Source organism: Eublepharis macularius, chromosome 5 (assembly GCF_028583425.1).
Source record: "Eublepharis macularius isolate TG4126 chromosome 5, MPM_Emac_v1.0, whole genome shotgun sequence".
Classification (NCBI taxonomy): domain Eukaryota; kingdom Metazoa; phylum Chordata; class Lepidosauria; order Squamata; family Eublepharidae; genus Eublepharis; species Eublepharis macularius.
The window spans coordinates 106690525-106708257 of record NC_072794.1 but is presented as its reverse complement, the minus strand read 5'-3'; the positions used below and the strand labels follow the sequence as shown (position 1 = coordinate 106708257).

Here is a 17733-nt window from a genome sequence, read left to right as displayed (position 1 = left end):
ACTTCAGACAGTTTTTGTGCAATGTCTGAGCAAGTGGAAGAGTTGATGGCTAGTCTGGATGGATTGTAACTGTTTTTTTGTGGTACTAACATTTATTTAGTGGTTGTTCTGGCCTGTTCCATGGTCTTCCAGTAGCTTTTTGGCAGAGAAAGGGTTAATAAAAGCATGATCTTTCCATGTTTTCATTTCTAAAATCTTGTTCTGCAACGCCTCTAATGCTTCCCAATGTTTTTGTGGTACTAGCATTTATTTAGTGCCAGTTCCGTGCGGTTCCAGGAGCATTTTGGCAGGGAAGGGCATAATTTTTCAATTCGAAAATACTGTTCTCCAGTGTCTTTAACACATCCCAGTTTTTTGTGGTACCATTTACTGCCCGGTCCCACCGTTCCAGCTTTTACCCGGTCCCCAACAACTGTGCTTATATTCCGCTCTTCTAGGCAGACTAGGGCCCGAACATCTTCCCAAGTACCCATTTTTTAAACATCCTTTTTTCAAGAGGGCTGGGCATTAGGACAGGCAGTCCTACGCAGCAGCCAAAGGATTTCACTCCGTAAACGGCCAACCAGACCCCGTGATTCGGCTTAACAGCATCTGTACATTACACTAGTGAGGCGTGTATTTTTAAAAAAATAGGTGAATGTTGTTGAAGAAAGTCGATTTTAAAATCAAAATTCATTCTCTTCCCTAAAATATTTCATTGAACACTGGAGAAATTTAAAAGCAGCTGTGAAAAAAGCTCCTCCAGCGCGCACTTCTACATGATTCTACAGCAGCCGCAGATATGCTAAGAGCACGATGCCCCCACTTCAAAAACAAGCGTCGCTGACCTTCTCAAGATGGCGAAGCCCTCCTTTCTTCCCTTTCAAGATGGTGGCGACCAACCGTCACGTCGAAGAAAGTCTTAACCTCTATGAGATAGCCCCGTGAGTGCACCCTGTTAGCCTCTACCAAGATGGCGGTAGTGCTTCCTTGTTAGAAAGGTATCACTTCCGGCTCGTATGTCTGTCTTTCTCTTTGGTTATGGCTGCAGTGGGGCTGTCAGACGCAGAACTGCGGGCGGAACTGCTGGCTCTGGGCTACCAGCCGGGGCCTATCACTGATTCCACCCGCAAGCTCTACGCCAAGAAGCTCACCCGCCTACGGGCTGAGGTGGCCGCTGGCCTGAGGAGCCGCGGTAGCCGGTCGCCCCTTCAGGGCTCGAGCAGCCCGGCGAGGCCCAAGCCGGCCGCCAGTGGCAGCCCCAAAGTAACTCCTCGGGCCCGCGTCCTGGTTAGGAGAGAGAGTGAGGAGGATGAGGACGAGGAAGAAGAGGGCGGCGGGAGTTACCAGCTATCTCGCAGGGACGCGGCGCCGGCCAGCAAAGCGTTATCCCAGAGAACCCACTGGGGGATAGATAGCGGGGTGGCCTCCGGGAGGAGTCCGCTGACGGCGGGAGCGGGGATAGTCCCCAGCAGCTCTTGGGCAGGAAGTGGCGGGTTAACCCCAACGAGGACCCGACTGGAGACGGGAGGTGGATGGGCATGTTCTTATCCGAGAGACACCCCAGACAGGCTCACTTCCAGCAGCCAGTATGGGACAGCCTCGACAGGAGGAGGCGTGGGGCTAAGTTCTAGCAAGTGGTGGGAGAGGGAGCAGGGCACCACCTCCAGCGCCCCTTGGGAATCAATCCGGGGAGGAAGCAGCATAGGCTTTAGTAATAGGACCCATTTAGAGACAGAAAGGAAGATAACTCCCAACTCCTATTTGAGATCAGGCAGGGAGGGGTTAAGTTATAGGACCCCCGCGACGACAACAGAGAAAGAAGTGGCGTTATCTTCCAGAAGCTCCAAAGCCCAGTGGAGTACAGGGGGAGAATTAAGCCCAAGTGCTGGTAGGGATGGGACATGTCAAGGTGTAAGTTTGAGACCCAAAATTCAGGGCACAGGAAGAAAGGACAGGGGGCTGGAATTTTATCTCTCCTGGTTCTTGTGGCTGGCAACCCTAGGGCTGTTGATAATTTTCTTGGGCATCCTTTGGGTGAAGATGATGGGACCTGCCCGACTGCAAGGGGCTGAGGAGGACAGTATGTGAAGGCTTTAACCCTCTTTTTGAGATACTTTTGTCCCATTCCTGTTAAACCCCAGTTCCATCCTATCTCTTCCTAATAGCCTCATAATTTTGTTATTCCAATCTTGTCCTTTTCAAGGTTTTGCTGGGGGTGGGGGGAACAACTCACGGATTTCTTTTATAACAATTTAGCTTTTGAGCTTTTCAGTCCTAGATGTATAAAGGAATGTTAGTCTGATCTTTTCTGATCTCCATTTTAGGATGGCTGTCCCATTTAATTGCCAGCATATATTCTAAAGATGTGTTTTATAAAAATCACTGAAATATGATATATTTCACACTGACTACCTAGCAAGTTCTACGTTTGAAATATGTGCAGTCATCTCTTACCATCACCAAAAATTTTAACCAGACAAAAATCAGTCATCAGAGAGCCAGTTTGGTGTAGTGGTTAAGAGCATGGGACTCTAATCTGGAGAACCGGGTTTGATTCCCCACTCCTCCACTTGAAGCCAGCTGAGTGATCTTGGGTCAGTCACAGCTCTCTAGAGCTCTCTCAGTCCCACCCACTTCACAGGGTGATTGTTGTATAATAACATACTTTGTAAACCACTCTGAGTGGACATTAAGTTGTCCTGAAGGGTGGTATATAAATCTAATGTTGTTGTTATTATCATCATTATCCTATATTTAACTGGAACAAATTAGGTCTCCCACTTTATTAAATTATCTGAAAATAAACTATTGTTCCAAAAAGATATGTAAAGAATAAGATTTGGGATGTGAAGTTACGAACATTGGGTGTTCATTTATAAAAAGTATAATGCTGTCATGTTTCTGAAAAAATTCAACATCTTTCTGAAGAAAGCAGATTAGCATTTCCTTTACCAAGGAAAATACTGCGGTCTGTGTCCTTATGTTCTAGTGCCTAACATATAGTCAGGCAGTTCTAGTGTTCTTAGTCATGATAGAAATCAACAGACCAACTTCTTGGATTCTTTATCAATATAATGCTTTAAATAATTTCCTTACAGTGTGACAGCAAATTTAATTTTTAGTCAGAATTACTCTGTTTTAAGATAGGTATTGCAGGAACCTAAATTGCCTTTCTGTATATATTTATGTTCAATATCCCAGATTGTTTGCAAAATAAATATCCTTATTTTGACATGAATTGAGTATACAATATCTCTTATTTAGTGCCATACTATGCAAATCATTTTATAGTACTCTATCTGTAGTTAGATGCATTTTCAATCCAATGTATGCTCAAGTAGACGTAGGTTCTGTTCAAGTAAATAGCACACATTTCCAAGTAAACATACATAAGATATAGTTATAGTCCTAAGTATACTTGTCTGGAAATAAATGACATTGAAATATGTGGGACTTCCAAACAAACATGGTTGTGCAACTATAGCAGAATTATATATTTTAAAAAAGTTAATTCTGGAAGGTTAGCCATATAGCAAAATAATTGGCTTCTAATCAGCAAAGCTGAAGTAACAATAAATGTTTAGTCCTTAACCCCATATTGTTTTAAAAGAGCAAGTATGAATCTCTTAAGCCTTGTCAGGAATATGTAGTCTGCAAACAGCTAGTACTTTTTTTTTCTTATTCACAGTGAAGCTGTTGTCCATGGACTGTTCAGAAAGGACAAATAATGTAAGTGTAAGTTTGTCTTTGGGATCCCAGGTGTTAAAATTAATATTTAAGCATAGTGCATATATCATTTATTATCAGTGTTGTCATAGAAGTGAGCCTCTGATGTATTCTGGGAAGAATTTAATGATTTATTGATGCGGAATTAATAGACTGCTTTTTGTTGTTAGAATAAAAGAATCATCATTCAAACCATGTAACTCTAAGCTGCTACAAATCTGAATTCTTGCTTTTACAGAAATATTCTTTAGTTAGTTGTAACAAACATGAGATTGATTTGTGTTAAAAGTCTCATCTGCAAAGCTGCTTTTCTATACCAAGCTTAAATAAAGCAAGCAGCCCTTAATCTCTTGTGATTCTCTCCTGATATGATCGTGTTCCAGAATACACAGTTTGGTAAAACAAACCTTGTTATAGTGTGTAGTTAAAGTGATAGCTCTGTGATACTGGGATGTTTGTAGCATCCAGACATGTTATTGTAGTTTTTGATCCATCATACAGAAGATATAAGACTTAAGGTTCATGGAGTGGGCGTTCTTGTTTCCCTCATCTGCTCTTGTAACCACCGTATCTGAGGTTTTATGGTAGATATGATCCACATGTTATAGTGACCCCCCTCCCAGTGACATTTTTAATAAACTTAGTATCTTCAAAAAGATCAGTATATATTGAAGCTACTTCCTTAACTACTATACAGAATGGAGCAGCCATTCAGCAGTAACACATGCAAAAAACCCTCCACACCTGTTTGGTAAGGTGAGATCATAAGACACTGTTTTTAATTTTACTAGCTACACTGCAGCAGAAGAGAAGACACTAGCTTAGAACCTAATCTCCTTTGTCTTTTGCAAGAAGACACTTCTGCCAAGGGAGTAGTTTTAGCTGTTTCCAGGATTCTGGCGGGGGGACACAGGAAACTACAATGGGTAATAGAAGTGAGAAGGATTCACTTCATCTATTGCAATTCTGCTCATATTAGATAGAATCCACTCTTGCCAGGTAGTTCACTTTGTTTCTTGTGGCTGATTGAATTACTGAGCTATAGACTTATTTTCTCTCTTTTCAGTACTGTCAAGCAAAACAGGAAGAAATAGTAATGAACATACTATATGAGTTATATAATTATCTTGCAATACAGGCTGGTGAGTTCTAGTTTTCCTTTCTAGAAATAACTTCTGAGTTGTCAGTAAAAATGTGTCTTCCTACCATCAGGATACTTTCAATTGTAATTTCCATTTAGGATGTGATAATTGACTATTTCGCTCTCTAACTTGAGCTCTAGTTTTAGTAACACAGCTTTTGTGGTTGCCCTTTTCACATTTTCCAGGGGAGGACTGATGGAAGGATGAGAAGAGTGGAGTCACAGCAGAAGGCTCTCCCACCATTCTAAGCAAGCTCATTGTAATTGCATATAAAGCTTGTATACATATAGTTCTTTCCACACAATCAAGAGATAGAAGGGGAGGGTAGAAGACGCTGCCTTCTTGCTCCCTTCTACTCCCTGAACCCCATGCCTGTTTATTATTACACCTTAGAATGTGTGGAAAGGAGTCATGTATTCACAAGACGTTTTGAGTTGAACAGTTTCAGTTCTCACATATCCTTTCTCCCAATTGGTAACCAGAATGGAGGCACGGTTCACAAGTTCAGAGTCAGTGAAGTATGGTTCAAATCCTAACTCAGCCATGGAAATTTGCTGGGTGACCTTGGATCTAACACTCTTCAGAAGTTGTGAGCATAAAGTAGAGGAAGGTAGAATGATGTAAACTGCTTTGGGTTCCCATTGGTATAAATGATGTAAATAAATTTTAAAAATCACGTTTTATGCTGCAAAAGTGCAAGAGAAATGTTTATGCAAACTAGAAGTCTCTGACTCTTGAACTTTTTCCTATCTTGTTTTCATTGTCTCCCCAGGACTATCTGAAACCTCAGTTGGGAGCCGTGCTTGGAGAGAGTGTCTTTTAGCATAGGCAGGAAAGGCCCCAATCCTTCCTTACTCCTCTAGTGCTCATATCATGAATATAAGATTTAATTGTCCTCTTAATAGTCCAAATACAGTAACTACAAATTTTATGAGAAGTCATAAAATAATCTGGCTATTTATATTCCATTTAAACATACTGGCCATACTAATACTGAGTTAAAGTGGATTTTGACTCAGAGCTTCCACAATGTTTGATATATTTTCTAAAGGGGAAAGTTCTTTCTGTATACTGATGCTCTTGGTTTCTCTCCCCCCTCCCCAGGCAAATTTGAGTGTGGAAATGCTGAGAATCTAGAAAGTAAATGCATTCAGGTCAGAGAAGCAAGAGATTATATAGAGGTAAGTCCAGGCACAATACATTTCTGTTATGTGTTTGTGAGGTATTTTTGTTTATGTGTGTTTTGCTTCTTTTTGCCCTAAAACAACACTTCATCTGGCTTTCAATTTCAGCAGTTCTGGGGCAAGGGATCATATTACTAGTTGTTACTTGATCTGCCATTTTTATATTTGCATTTTGCTTTTTTTGACAAATAAATGTTATTGCTCAGACTTGCTGTTCTTCTTTCCTTCTAAGAACTAAAGGTTTGACCCATTTAGAACAGTTGAAAGTGAAGTTTCTCCACTCTTTCACACAAAGAAGTATAAAACTCATTGCTTTTCATCTGCTGGTATACCTCTTTATCAAGGGTCATTTCGTAGAAAAAGAACTGCAGGAACTCATTAGCATAACTCATTAGCATATCTCATTAGCATATGCCACACACCCTGACATCACCGGAAGTGGGTCAGAAGGCAACACCCACCCCTCCGGCCCCTTTCCCCAAAAATCTCCAGGTATTTCCTGAAAATAAAGCAGAATGAACTCAAAGCAGCTTACCCTCCTCTGGAGAACCAGCCCCAGCAGCCCTGCTTGCACTCACTCACTCACAAGTCACAAATGAAAATAAAGCAGAATGAACTCAAAGCAGCTTACCCTCCTCTGGAGAGCCAGTACCAGCAGCCCTGCTTGCGCTCTCGCTCTCTCTCTCGTCACGTAGCAGAATGGACTCAAAGCATCTTACCCTAATCTGCAGAGCCCTCACCGCTTGCAGGCCTGGATGACAGATCATGTAGCCGCCGCCCCCAACCCACCCACCCCCGGTGTGGCCACTGCTCCCCCCCCCCATGCAGCCGCGCCCACCCCGGGTTCCTACCAGGGAATCCAGGAGGTGGTGATGGGGTGGTGGTGGTGCTGCTGCTGCCTCTGCCACTGCCTGCTGCTAAAGACACGGGCAGCGGGGAGGCAGCGGGGAAGGAATCACGTGGACAGGGCCAAAACCCACGTGACCTCTTTTCAGATGTCCCAGAACACTGTTCCGGCATGTTCCCCCTCCAAATGAGCCCTGCTCTTTATGGAAGAAGACTGTTAAGTGTGTGCCATACTTAACTCTGGTCTTGGCAAGTTAGTCATGGTGTTTTCTATAGAGTGTATTTCTGTAGTATAGTGGTATAGTAAATGAAAATGTAGCCAGTTTGTCTTCTGTTATCCAGCTAGTTCCATTCACTTAAATACATTTAGAAGCTTGATGAATCTAGTTGTGCGGCAGTTAATAACTTGAGGGTGGGGAGAGTAATACATCTGTAGGAAAACCTTTCATGAAATGGAGAAAACAGAACTAATGTTCTGGGGCATCTTTCCTTACAGAATGTGACTGGCAGCTCTGCAGAAGAGTTTAGGGGTGCCTTGCAGTGGTTACTTGACAATCACAAGGATTCTGGTATATGGTAAGTGAATGGGAACAATTAATGTTATGATCCTCATGTGAGCCCACCATCCCTTAAGATGTGGCAGAGAATTTTTGTTTAGGATACCCTTCATGAAAGAAGTGAGACCTCTTGGGAAACAAAATAAAAAAAAATTGTGAAGCTGTCTAGAACCAGCTATCTTCTCTTCAGCCTGTAGACATTCCACAGGCATGCTTTTATTTAGATTAGCATTTGATCTGTCTAAGAATATGACTGCACAAAACATGAACCCCCACATTGAACACAGCTTACCAGCCATGTATGGCAGACTTCCAGGGAACTGATACTTTTGCTGCCTGCTGGCTTGGGACTGTGTCAATGTCAAACATCTTGCCGATCATCATACCTGGATGATGGGCTATGTATCTGGATCACATTGTGCAGGCCTGATTGAGAGTATTTGATTGTTACACTGCTATTAGAGACCATACTGTCAGTCTTGCTTATGCTATGATTAGGTGGCTATAGGCCCTGACCTGGATAGCCCAGGCAAGCTTGATCTTGTCAGATTTCAGAACTTAAGCAGGGTCAGCAATGGTTAGTAATTGGATGTGCGATCCCTAAGGAAGACCAGGGTCACTACTGAGAGGCAGGCAATAGCAAACCACCTCCTTAGTCTCTTGCCTTGAAAACCTCAGCAGGCGTTGCCATAGGGCATTACTCTAATCTGTCATGCGCTATTTGAAAACTGGCGGGACTTACATTTTACAAAGAAACAATTCGGAACTCTGTCTAATCTTATGTAATTTAGCATCTAGCGTATATTGATAGGTTTCATTCCTCAGCCTGAGAGCTTAGATCATGTAAGGTAAGCTAGAGTTTTGGCAGGTCAGGAAGTAGAAACCTGAGAATATACTAGTACCAGGAGACTACTTGAAATACTGAGAGTTTGAAACATGACTGTCTCCCAGTTCAAAAGATGAGTATGCAGTGCCTTTTCTGAGCTTTCAGATGAAATATAAAATTAATTCCAGGCATCGAAGACATTTATTAACCTTACTTTGTTTTAAGAGACTTTATACTTTAACACCATGGAACTTTATGCAAGTGGCAGAAATATGTCCTCAGTTATACTACCCTTGGTTTCACGTAGCATGAACTCCTCAGGAGAGTAATAGATTGTGTTTCAAAGGGCGTATTTATTCCAGTTGTCTTATGCTCATAGTGAATGTTTCTGCATTTATAGGGGTGCTTTATGGTCTGTGGGACTGAAAACACATTTAACGTTTTAAATATGCTGTATTACATTCACAGTGTAGCTAACTTACTCACCGGTATACATGGCAAGAACTTTGCTATGTTTAGTTCTGGATGAATCAAAAATATGCATTCCCTTTTTACTTACATTGATGTTCTTATACTTGGAGTTTATTTGTATGATGATGGCTGCACAGTATATCTGGAGGGTAAACATCACCGTGTGCAAATTCTTCTGAGGATTTGCTTATCCCTTTGAAAAATTGCAAAGCCTCTTTAAGTGCCTATTATATATTTATAAGAACATCCTTGCTTGTCTCATCCTGATGTTATAGATTATTCTCTTGAACTGTGTGGAGATATTAAGAGCCACTCACTGTAGGCAAGGAACCCATATACATATGTTTTGAAGCACTCAGATACGGATGTGTTATTTGAAAGCAAAATTATTTCTGATAAGAAGGAATAATAGCAATTTGAAGTGCATTCCTTTGCAGTTATTCGAGGGTCAGACCAGCTAGTTTCCTCTGATTGTGTTGTTTCTGCATCATTAAAATTCTTTACATTTGAAGACCTGTCTGTACGGAAGTTGTTCTTGAAGTTACTGTAGCCCTGAAGTTTTGAAATAAACATCTGAAACAGCCTTACATGAAGACAGTACATTGGTCCATCCTGCTCAGAATTATCCAGTCTGATTGGCTTGGGCTCTTAAGTTTTCCAACAGGGAAAGGTCTTTACTAACATTTGCTACATAGGGAGATGCAAGGGATTGAAACTGGGAAGTTCTGCATGTAAAGCATGTGTTTACACCATAACCCCTCTCTTTAATTTTAAGCCTATTTAACCATCATGGCTCCTAACTAAGAATCTCTGGGAATTGTAATTGTTTGAAATTCCTAGAGCATTCCATGGAAGGCTCAATGCACTTTTTTAAAAAAACAACTACAGCTTCCATAGTTCTCTGGGGAAGCTATTGCAGTTAAAGTGGTATCAAAACTACTTACATTTGTAGTGTAGATATTCCCTCAGTTATCTGTAGCAGTCTCTTTACTGAGTTGGAATTCTTTGTAATCAAATCCTAAAATGTTTGCCTGTGAGTGCATCCCGTTTCATCACTGGGATTTATATTCAGGTCACTTTGAACAGAATTATAGTCTAGCGGATTTTGACTATTCAGTTATGGAATACAATCTTTGGTAAGTACAAAAGAGATTGTTTTGCTTTGTGTGCATATAAATTAACATGCTGGAGCTTCAGTTCAGCAGTCAGATTTCAAAAATATGTCAGTGTTGTTAACTCTGTCACTGCTGTGGAATCATTTGACAGGCCTGAGGCTGTGATCAATAACAAAATACCTTCTCCCCTAATCTCATTATCTAAAACTCTGTTGTAAATGTTTAAAAATGTGTTCCGCTTCTCCATTCTTTGTGTGTGAAGATTCCATAGTGCTAAATGCTGTTCCCTTAGGGACCTGTGTTAGAATTGCTGGTGGGATGGAATTCAGAGTTTTCTAATTAAGATGTTCTTCATCATTACAAATCTTAGCCTAGAAGGTCAAAATGCTCTCCCCATTTTTGTATTCTCCATAATTAAGAGTTTCATCAACACTTGAGCACATTGATCCCATTCTGGCAGCTCAATATGAGGCTCACTAAGAATATACACTGTACTAAAAAGCTGCTACAGGCTTTTAGACAAATGTGTGAACTTGACACTGTCCTGATAAAAGCAGAACCAATAAGACAGCTTTGTTTGACAGCTCTGCTCTAAGAATTTTCCTAGAGTTACAGTACAAGTAGCATAATAAAGCGATAAAGACTTGGGTGTGAAGCAGTTACTTGCACTCTGTTATGATTTCTTGGCCAGAAAATTTGAACTGTCTGTGCACAATGAGGTATTAGTTGCAATACCAGAGAGGCATCAATTAGTGGTTATAAGATCACCCAGGTTTCTTAATCCATGTTTATTGAAAAGAGGCAGCAGCTAGGAACCTTGCATCAGGGCTTTTCACAATTTGCTGTTGTGTAAAGTTTCCCAAAATATATTCACTTCTCTAGTATTTGTAGTTTCCTCGTTCTAAGGTCTCTTTACCCTTTAATCTCAGACTCAAATCCATGTATTCATATGCTCTGCTGTCCTGCAGTTATCAGTAGTTGTTATGACATGTACTTTCTTTGGGGTAGATTTTTCTTTTAATCTTCCCCTTACACCCTCTGGGTAGTTTGCTGCCACCAGGAATATATTATTCCAAAATATTTTATTCAAATTTCCCCTTTGGTAATGTGTTTAAGCGTCAGGCTCCTTCGTGGTTCTATGTGGCCCTGAGGATATGAATGGGATATAGCAATGGCAGCTACACTGGGATATAACAAAACAAAATAAATGTTTATTTTTCAAGAAGCGTATTGGTTTCATAAAAGTAGTTTTTAAAGTTACTTCCTATAAACTCATTCACACAGATCTCTTCTAAGGCTTCACACACAGTTAGCCTCCTTCACTAGACTCAATAGTTCTCTCACAAATACTTCAAATATAGGCAGCACACAGCTAGCCTCTTTCTCTGACTCTCATTCACAGAAATATGAAACCTGCTCAGGCAGCACACAGCTGGCCTCTCTTTCCCTGACTGAGTGTCCTTTCACAAACATGCTCAGTTCAGGTTCCACACAGGTTATATTTCTGTCATAAATACTTCAGTATACTCAGGCAGCACACAGCTAGCCTGCTTTCTTCTGACTGAAACCTTTTCTCTCTGCTCTATCAGTCTCAAACTGCATTCACTCCACCCACACTCTCAGTCATCAACTAATCATATCACTCACTCATCCCTCTCTCACCCCCACTCTTCACCTAGCTCAAACCAAGCATTTAAAGACACATGCACCCATTTACTTGAAATCATTACAGTAGTGTTTCCTATGTATACTTTCACAGCATGCATGCATGCATGCATGCCATGCTTTGTAAGCTCTTTTCAGATCTTGCTCCCTTTCCTCCCATTTGCTATTTTCTTTTACTCCTGGGCATTTCTCCAGATAGCCTGATTCCATCTTCTGTTGCACTAGGATCTCCTTAACCCTTCATTTCTCTGGGTCCTCAGGAAGACAAACCTTGTTCCTCTATAACAAACAAAAGGAAACGTAATCAGTGTCCCTTATAATTGGGAGGGACTGGAGCTAGAATTGCCCAAGCCACCATATGCACCACCTAGGGGGACATCTTATCTTGCAACATAAGGGTTTTTCTAGATGACATAAGTTTGTTTTATAAGTGAGGGGAGCATATAGAATTGGGCTTTTCATCCATAAGTTTTTTGCCAGCTGCATCAAGCTTTAATTCAAGAGTATGTACTTAAATAATGTGAATCCAGGTGACTTAACTGAGTTAATTTGTTTCAAGAAAAATATACCAACATACATACCTTCAGATGTTCTCTGTGCACTCACTGGAGGAGGGATTCCAATTTAAAGTTTAATCTCCTGCCCACTGAGAGGTGCTGTCAAAAACCTATGGAGGAGGATTTCACTTTGCCGATGGATATTCCTACCAGGCTATCTTTCCAAAGTCCTATCCTTCAACTAGTAAGAGACCAGTACTCATATACGCCAAGGATGCTGATAGTAAGAACCTAGTTTTTTCTAAACAGTGTGGTTAAAAAACGATCTGCCTGATAAACATGAACCATCTGAGTGTTTAATTTTGTTCAAAAGCTTTCTGTTTCTTCTCATCAGGTTACAAGGTGATGATCCTTCAGAAGAAGTTATTACTGTGGACCAGGTGGTTTGTCTTGAGTCTACCCGTCCTCGAATGAGTTTAGGATGCCGTTTCCACCGAGCACTAAGCACAGCTATTACAAACCTATTTATATTTTTTTGGAGTACGTTTTTGGAATTTTGTCTGTAGCAGCCAAGTTTAAGTACTGTTAATACCTTAAAATGGGTAGCTGTGTTTGTCTGTAGCAGTAGAAAAGAGCAAGAGTCCAGTAGCACCTCTAAGACTAATGAAATTTATAGTAGGATATGAGCTGTCGCAAGTCACAGCTCACTTTTTCAGATGTGAAGAAGTGAGCTGTGACTCATGAAAGCTCATACACTACCGCAAATTTTGTTAGTCTTATAGGTGCTACCGGACTCTTGTTCTTTTTTGCTGTTAATACCTTGGTTTCTTTCATGAGTTGCACTAGCATGCATTGCCATGATATCTAGAGGATTTGAGATAGGTGACAACTTTCTTGTACATACACAATGTAGAAGGACCTCCTCAAAAGAAATGTATGTAGGAAGAAGGTGAAACTATCGTCAGTCTGCCTCTGGAAAGCAAACATAGAGGTGGCCTTCACTGGGGAGACCAGGGTTCAAATTCCCACTCAGCTGTTAAGCTTGCTTGGTAACCTTGAGCCAGTTGTCATTTTTTGTTATTATTTATTAAAACATACTGTGCCTTTCCCTGTTGCTGAAAGTGGTTTACAACTCCACTTTTAAAACATACAAAATGTAATAAAACCCCTAAATAACCCCCTCTTCCACTCCTAAGACATGTCTGCAGCAAACAACCTGCTATAAGTCCCCCTAAGCCATTGTAGAGATGGTGCCCCTCCCCACCTCCTCAGAGTGCCTGTTCTAGAGGATAGAATATATATGCAGTCTTTTTCAAACCATAGCCCATTCCATTGTCCGCCCTGAGCTTTTTGGTGAAAGGGTGAATTACAACTGTGATAACTCGCCAAGATGATACTCAGTCTTTTGTCTATGTCTGTAGCTCATCTCCATTTGGAAGCTTCAGGCTGGGCCATATAGTAATTTATGAAACAGGTTAAAATAGATTAAAATATAACAAACTCTAGAAATCTAACCTCTACCAGCCTGAATTACAAAACAGTTCACTAAGTATGCAAAATGTGCTGATGCTTTATTGGCTTTCTAAGAGAAGGAAGTTCCATGATTATGGGATAGCAAGCAAGAAACACTTCTCTGAATAACATGATTGTTTGAATGGGAGATAAAAGGGAATTCTAGTTTTGATTTATCTTAAGGACGCATGCATTCTCAATGCCTTACTTGTTTGCATTCTCAAGATTTTATCATTGTGTTGTCCCTCACAGGTTTAGCTTTCCTTTGGGGGATTTTGATTCTCCTGAAGTATTACTGGCGGAAAAGAGAAGAGGAAGAGCGGGCCATGTATAAAATGGTGCAGAAAATCATAGGTAAGAGTTCATCTTCTGATTGAAATGCAACAGGAATGTGCCTAATTTGACAGAGCTGCATGTTTTCCTGACTGCATTTTTCTATTAATAGGTGCCGTCCAGAGTCACTACAAAGAGTGGGAACAGAATCTGGAACGGTACCCCTATGTAGGCATCCTGCACATCAGAGACACACTCATCCCACCACAGGACAGGTAATCCTCTCTTTACTTGACACATGGCTGTTAATTCTTAGCATAGATGGGGAGTCAAGTCTCCAAGAGCAGCCATCCCCTGTAGTTCATCGCCAGCATCTGGTATGTGACAGAACTACATTCCTGGGCATACATGACTGTCATGGTTAATAGCCACTATGCTTCCTGAATGTGCTAAATTTTTTTAATACTGTCTATGCTAGTGATTATCTCTGTGTGCTGAATTCTATAAATTAGTTGTGCATTACATAAGGAATTGTTTCCTTATGTCTTTCCTGAATCTGCTGCATTTTCACAGGATGACCATGAGGCCTAGAGTTTTGAGAGAGGGAAAGATTTATAGTGACACTCAGGTTGTAGAAAAGCTTACACATCTCTCTTTCAAATGTTATCTGGTATAGGAAAGATGCACACCATCATTTTCTTCCTCACTGTCTAGCCTGTTGAGTACAAAATAAAGCATCATAATGTCACATTACCACAGGTGGTAAAATGAGTAATTAGCTCTGATCTTACCTGCCTTTGCGATCCTTGGATCAGAGCTCAAAGCAGAGAGCCGCCCAGTACCCACCCAACTGCAGAAGTATTCACTAAGGGCACTGGCATCTAAGGAATCTTGCAGCCAGGATTTGGAGCTTACTGATATCCTTGAGTTTCCATTTGCTGCATGTAAGCTGAGGCCCTTACTGTGAGCATATACTTTATGACCTAACCAAACTCAGAGTAGTCTATTATTTCCACTGTGGTTCTGTTTTGTTTATCTTATCTGGGAGGGCAAGGGGCTCTTAAGCATTGTTGCCTGTACACATATTCAGCCCTGGTTACAAAATGTCATTCTTCCCGCCCCGTACTTTTTTTTAACTATCCCAGGAAAATTATGAAGCGCATTTGGGACCAAGCAGTGGATTTCATAGCTTCCAATGAGTCACGGATTCAGACAGAATCGCACAGAGTAGCAGGAGAGGATATGCTGGTGTGGCGTTGGACACAGCCTTCTTACCTCTCTGATTCAGAGCGCTAGTCCTGCGCAAAGGCCAAGCCAACGTTACAACACTGTGCAAGGTGATGTGCCCCCTTTCTAGGTTGGGAAGGTGCTGCCTCTACTCAGGTGTGCTCTTTGACACCATTGTTCACGTATATGAAAAGAAAAAATGACTGTTCAAGGCAATCCCTGGTTATAGCCCTCTGAAAAGGAAATTGTCCAGTTGGATGATGCCATAGATAGTTTTACCCTTTAAAAAAAACTGTATCTGACTTGCCACTTGGATCATCAGTGCTAAAACTGTTACAAGATACTGTAAAGAGAAGTAGCTACTGTTTATTACAGAACGCCATAGGTGGAAAGTGAGATGTGTAAGATGCTTGCCAGTAGGTCCAGAATTGCTTCTTGGCTTATAGGGTGATGGGTGGGACTGAGAGGATATGTTCCATGTGCCTTTAGAGACAGGTTGGGGAAGTGCAAGGGGCTTGAAGCAGTCCTGCAGTCTTTGTGCTTTTTTCCCCTTAGGAGGTGGTAGAATAATGTCAGCTGATAGAACACAGCTGAACACATGCTTGTAAAAATAGTAGAAAGCCTACAGTAAAAAGACTTGAAAAATAGCTTATGGGAGAACTCCTGAAAGCAACAGCCATAATTTGTATCACATCCAGTCCACATCTGTTACTCTATAGAACAAATGAGAGGGGGGAGGGCTGCAGTGTCAAGTACGAAAATGTCATAGATATCAAGAGTTTGGACAGCACTGCAATGAGTGGAATGCTGCTGTCTGGCAATACAGTAACCTGTTGACTACCCCAATCAGTCAAGTTTGTCCATTTATTTTAAGAAAAAAATATATTGCACCAGAATGCCATGCATCAAAAAATCTGTCATTCAAATACATGCCATTCCAGAACTGACTCTGGGCTTGTACCTGCCCAAGGTAAATATAGCCTTCTGTAAAGTGGATTTTGTAGGCATAGTATATATGAATTCATAATAACGTGCACATATGAGCCTCTGGATACAAATTGGGTTGAGGCTTTATGCTGTCTTTCACAAGACTTGGGCTTTGAACAGGCATATTAATTTATTTACAAACAGAAGTGGTCTAAACTTGAAGTTTGACCTTCTGCTCCCCCTGCTGCCTATACTGAAAAATAGAAGGATTGGAGTTTTCACCTCAGTGTCCTTCGAGACTGCCTCAGCAGCATGCAGCAATTCATTATATGCCTCCCGCTGATTCATCAAGAAAAATTGGTACAAAGAAAAGCATCCTCCAAAAACAAAGCACCAGGAGGTCTTATTGGTTAAGTAGAAGAAAATCCTGTATTCAATTGAATTTTATCCCCACATGTTGCCATCTGTAGAGTAGGTGGTATATTAAAAGAAGAGATTTTAACAGATGTCTCCATAGCGTTAGCCATCTTTTTACACATACTCTCCTTATTGATTAAAGCGGATAATCAAATGAAGGAAAGCCCTTGTGGTTAATGTGTTCTGAATTTCTGCTGATGTTTGAAAAAATTTCCATAGTGCCTGCATTCTTAGGGCTTTAAAACATTTGTGAGTATTTTTTACCATCTGACTCAAGAGGGGATGCCAAACATGACTATTTTGTACAGTTGTTTAAACTGTTCGTTGATTTTTTTTCATGTAGATGGGCTGGTGCTATTTATTATACGCTTGTCTCTGTACATTTATCTTGCAAAATAAAGATTTGTTACAAACTGGACTGGCTAGTATTAGTAGCTGGTACCCTTTCTGACAAAGGCAAACATAAGTAGCATAATCCTGTGGATAATTACACTGAAACACTGTTGAGTTCCGTATTGAATAGGACAGGAGAACACTGGTTAAGCACAGTAGTGTTTCCAAAAAAAGGTTTGGCTTAGTGAAGAAAGAACTAAACCACAGCTTTTGGAAACACTAAATGTAAACACTGCTTATTTTTAAAATACAACTTTGAAGCTTGCAAAGGCTAGAGAAAGTCCACTTGCCTTTGCTTTTCCTTTGTGTGTAAAAGTGGTTGGAAAGCAAGATCACTGTCATGATGTACAGACTCATCCTGCTCCCCCCCTCCCTCCCTGCCACCTCTGGTAAGCTGATCTTGTAGACTTTTATATTGAGTTAAAAATCCACACAGCCTGTTTGCCCGATCTTGTGAGATGGAAGAAATGTGTCAACACTATGGGAAACAAAGCCTTGCAAACCACTTTCAGCTCTTTTAAAAGCTGTTGTGTCTCTTGTAAAGGATCTTTTTTTCAGAAAGTGCTGAATCCTGTCTCTCTTTTAAAGTTGAAAACACTTGAGGTATCTCAGACTGAGTATTTCCAGAAAACAATACACACAGGGAACTAGGGATAAGAGATGGTGACTTCAGTATACCACATTATGGTTGAGCAGAGGATTTGAACTCAGGCCTGCCAAGTCCAGTCCTTTGTATTGTGTGATACATGAAGAAAATTCCATCTAATTCCAAACAGGGTCAAGGGAAACAAAAAACCCTTGAGGTTCTCATTGCTGCACTTGCAGTGCTTAATGATATCAAAGAAAACAATTACAGATGCACAAAATAATCTATCCCACCCCCTATAATAACATCTTGATATAGCAGTAAGGCTAGGGGGAGGTGAGATGAGTTTTTCATAGCTAAGCAACAGCCCTCTGCTGTTAAGCACTG

At 40.9% G+C, this 17733-nt stretch overlaps 1 protein-coding gene across 1 annotated transcript; it reads left to right on the top strand.

Annotated features, from left to right (window-relative positions):
• Positions 1-1012: 1012 nt before the first annotated feature.
• On the top strand, positions 1013-16785 carry LEMD2 (LEM domain nuclear envelope protein 2). The gene is made up of 9 exons (XM_054980852.1): positions 1013-2062; positions 3671-3711; positions 4775-4850; positions 5955-6031; positions 7377-7456; positions 12406-12551; positions 13776-13877; positions 13969-14071; positions 14942-16785. Exons 1-9 carry the CDS (start codon positions 1021-1023, stop codon positions 15090-15092), a joined length of 1818 nt encoding a protein of 605 aa, XP_054836827.1. The 5' UTR covers positions 1013-1020; the 3' UTR covers positions 15093-16785.
• The last annotated feature ends 948 nt before the right edge of the window (positions 16786-17733 follow it).

Excerpts from the sequence above, each read along its gene's own strand:
- LEMD2 (XM_054980852.1), top strand. The coding sequence starts at position 1,021 with ATGGCTGCAGTGGGGCTGTCAGACGCAGAACTGCGGGCGGAACTGCTG. Across the intron at positions 6,032-7,376 it reads AAGCAAGAGATTATATAGAG|AATGTGACTGGCAGCTCTGC; the intron begins GTAAGTCCAGGC and ends CTTTCCTTACAG. Across the intron at positions 12,552-13,775 it reads CCTATTTATATTTTTTTGGA|GTTTAGCTTTCCTTTGGGGG; the intron begins GTACGTTTTTGG and ends TGTCCCTCACAG.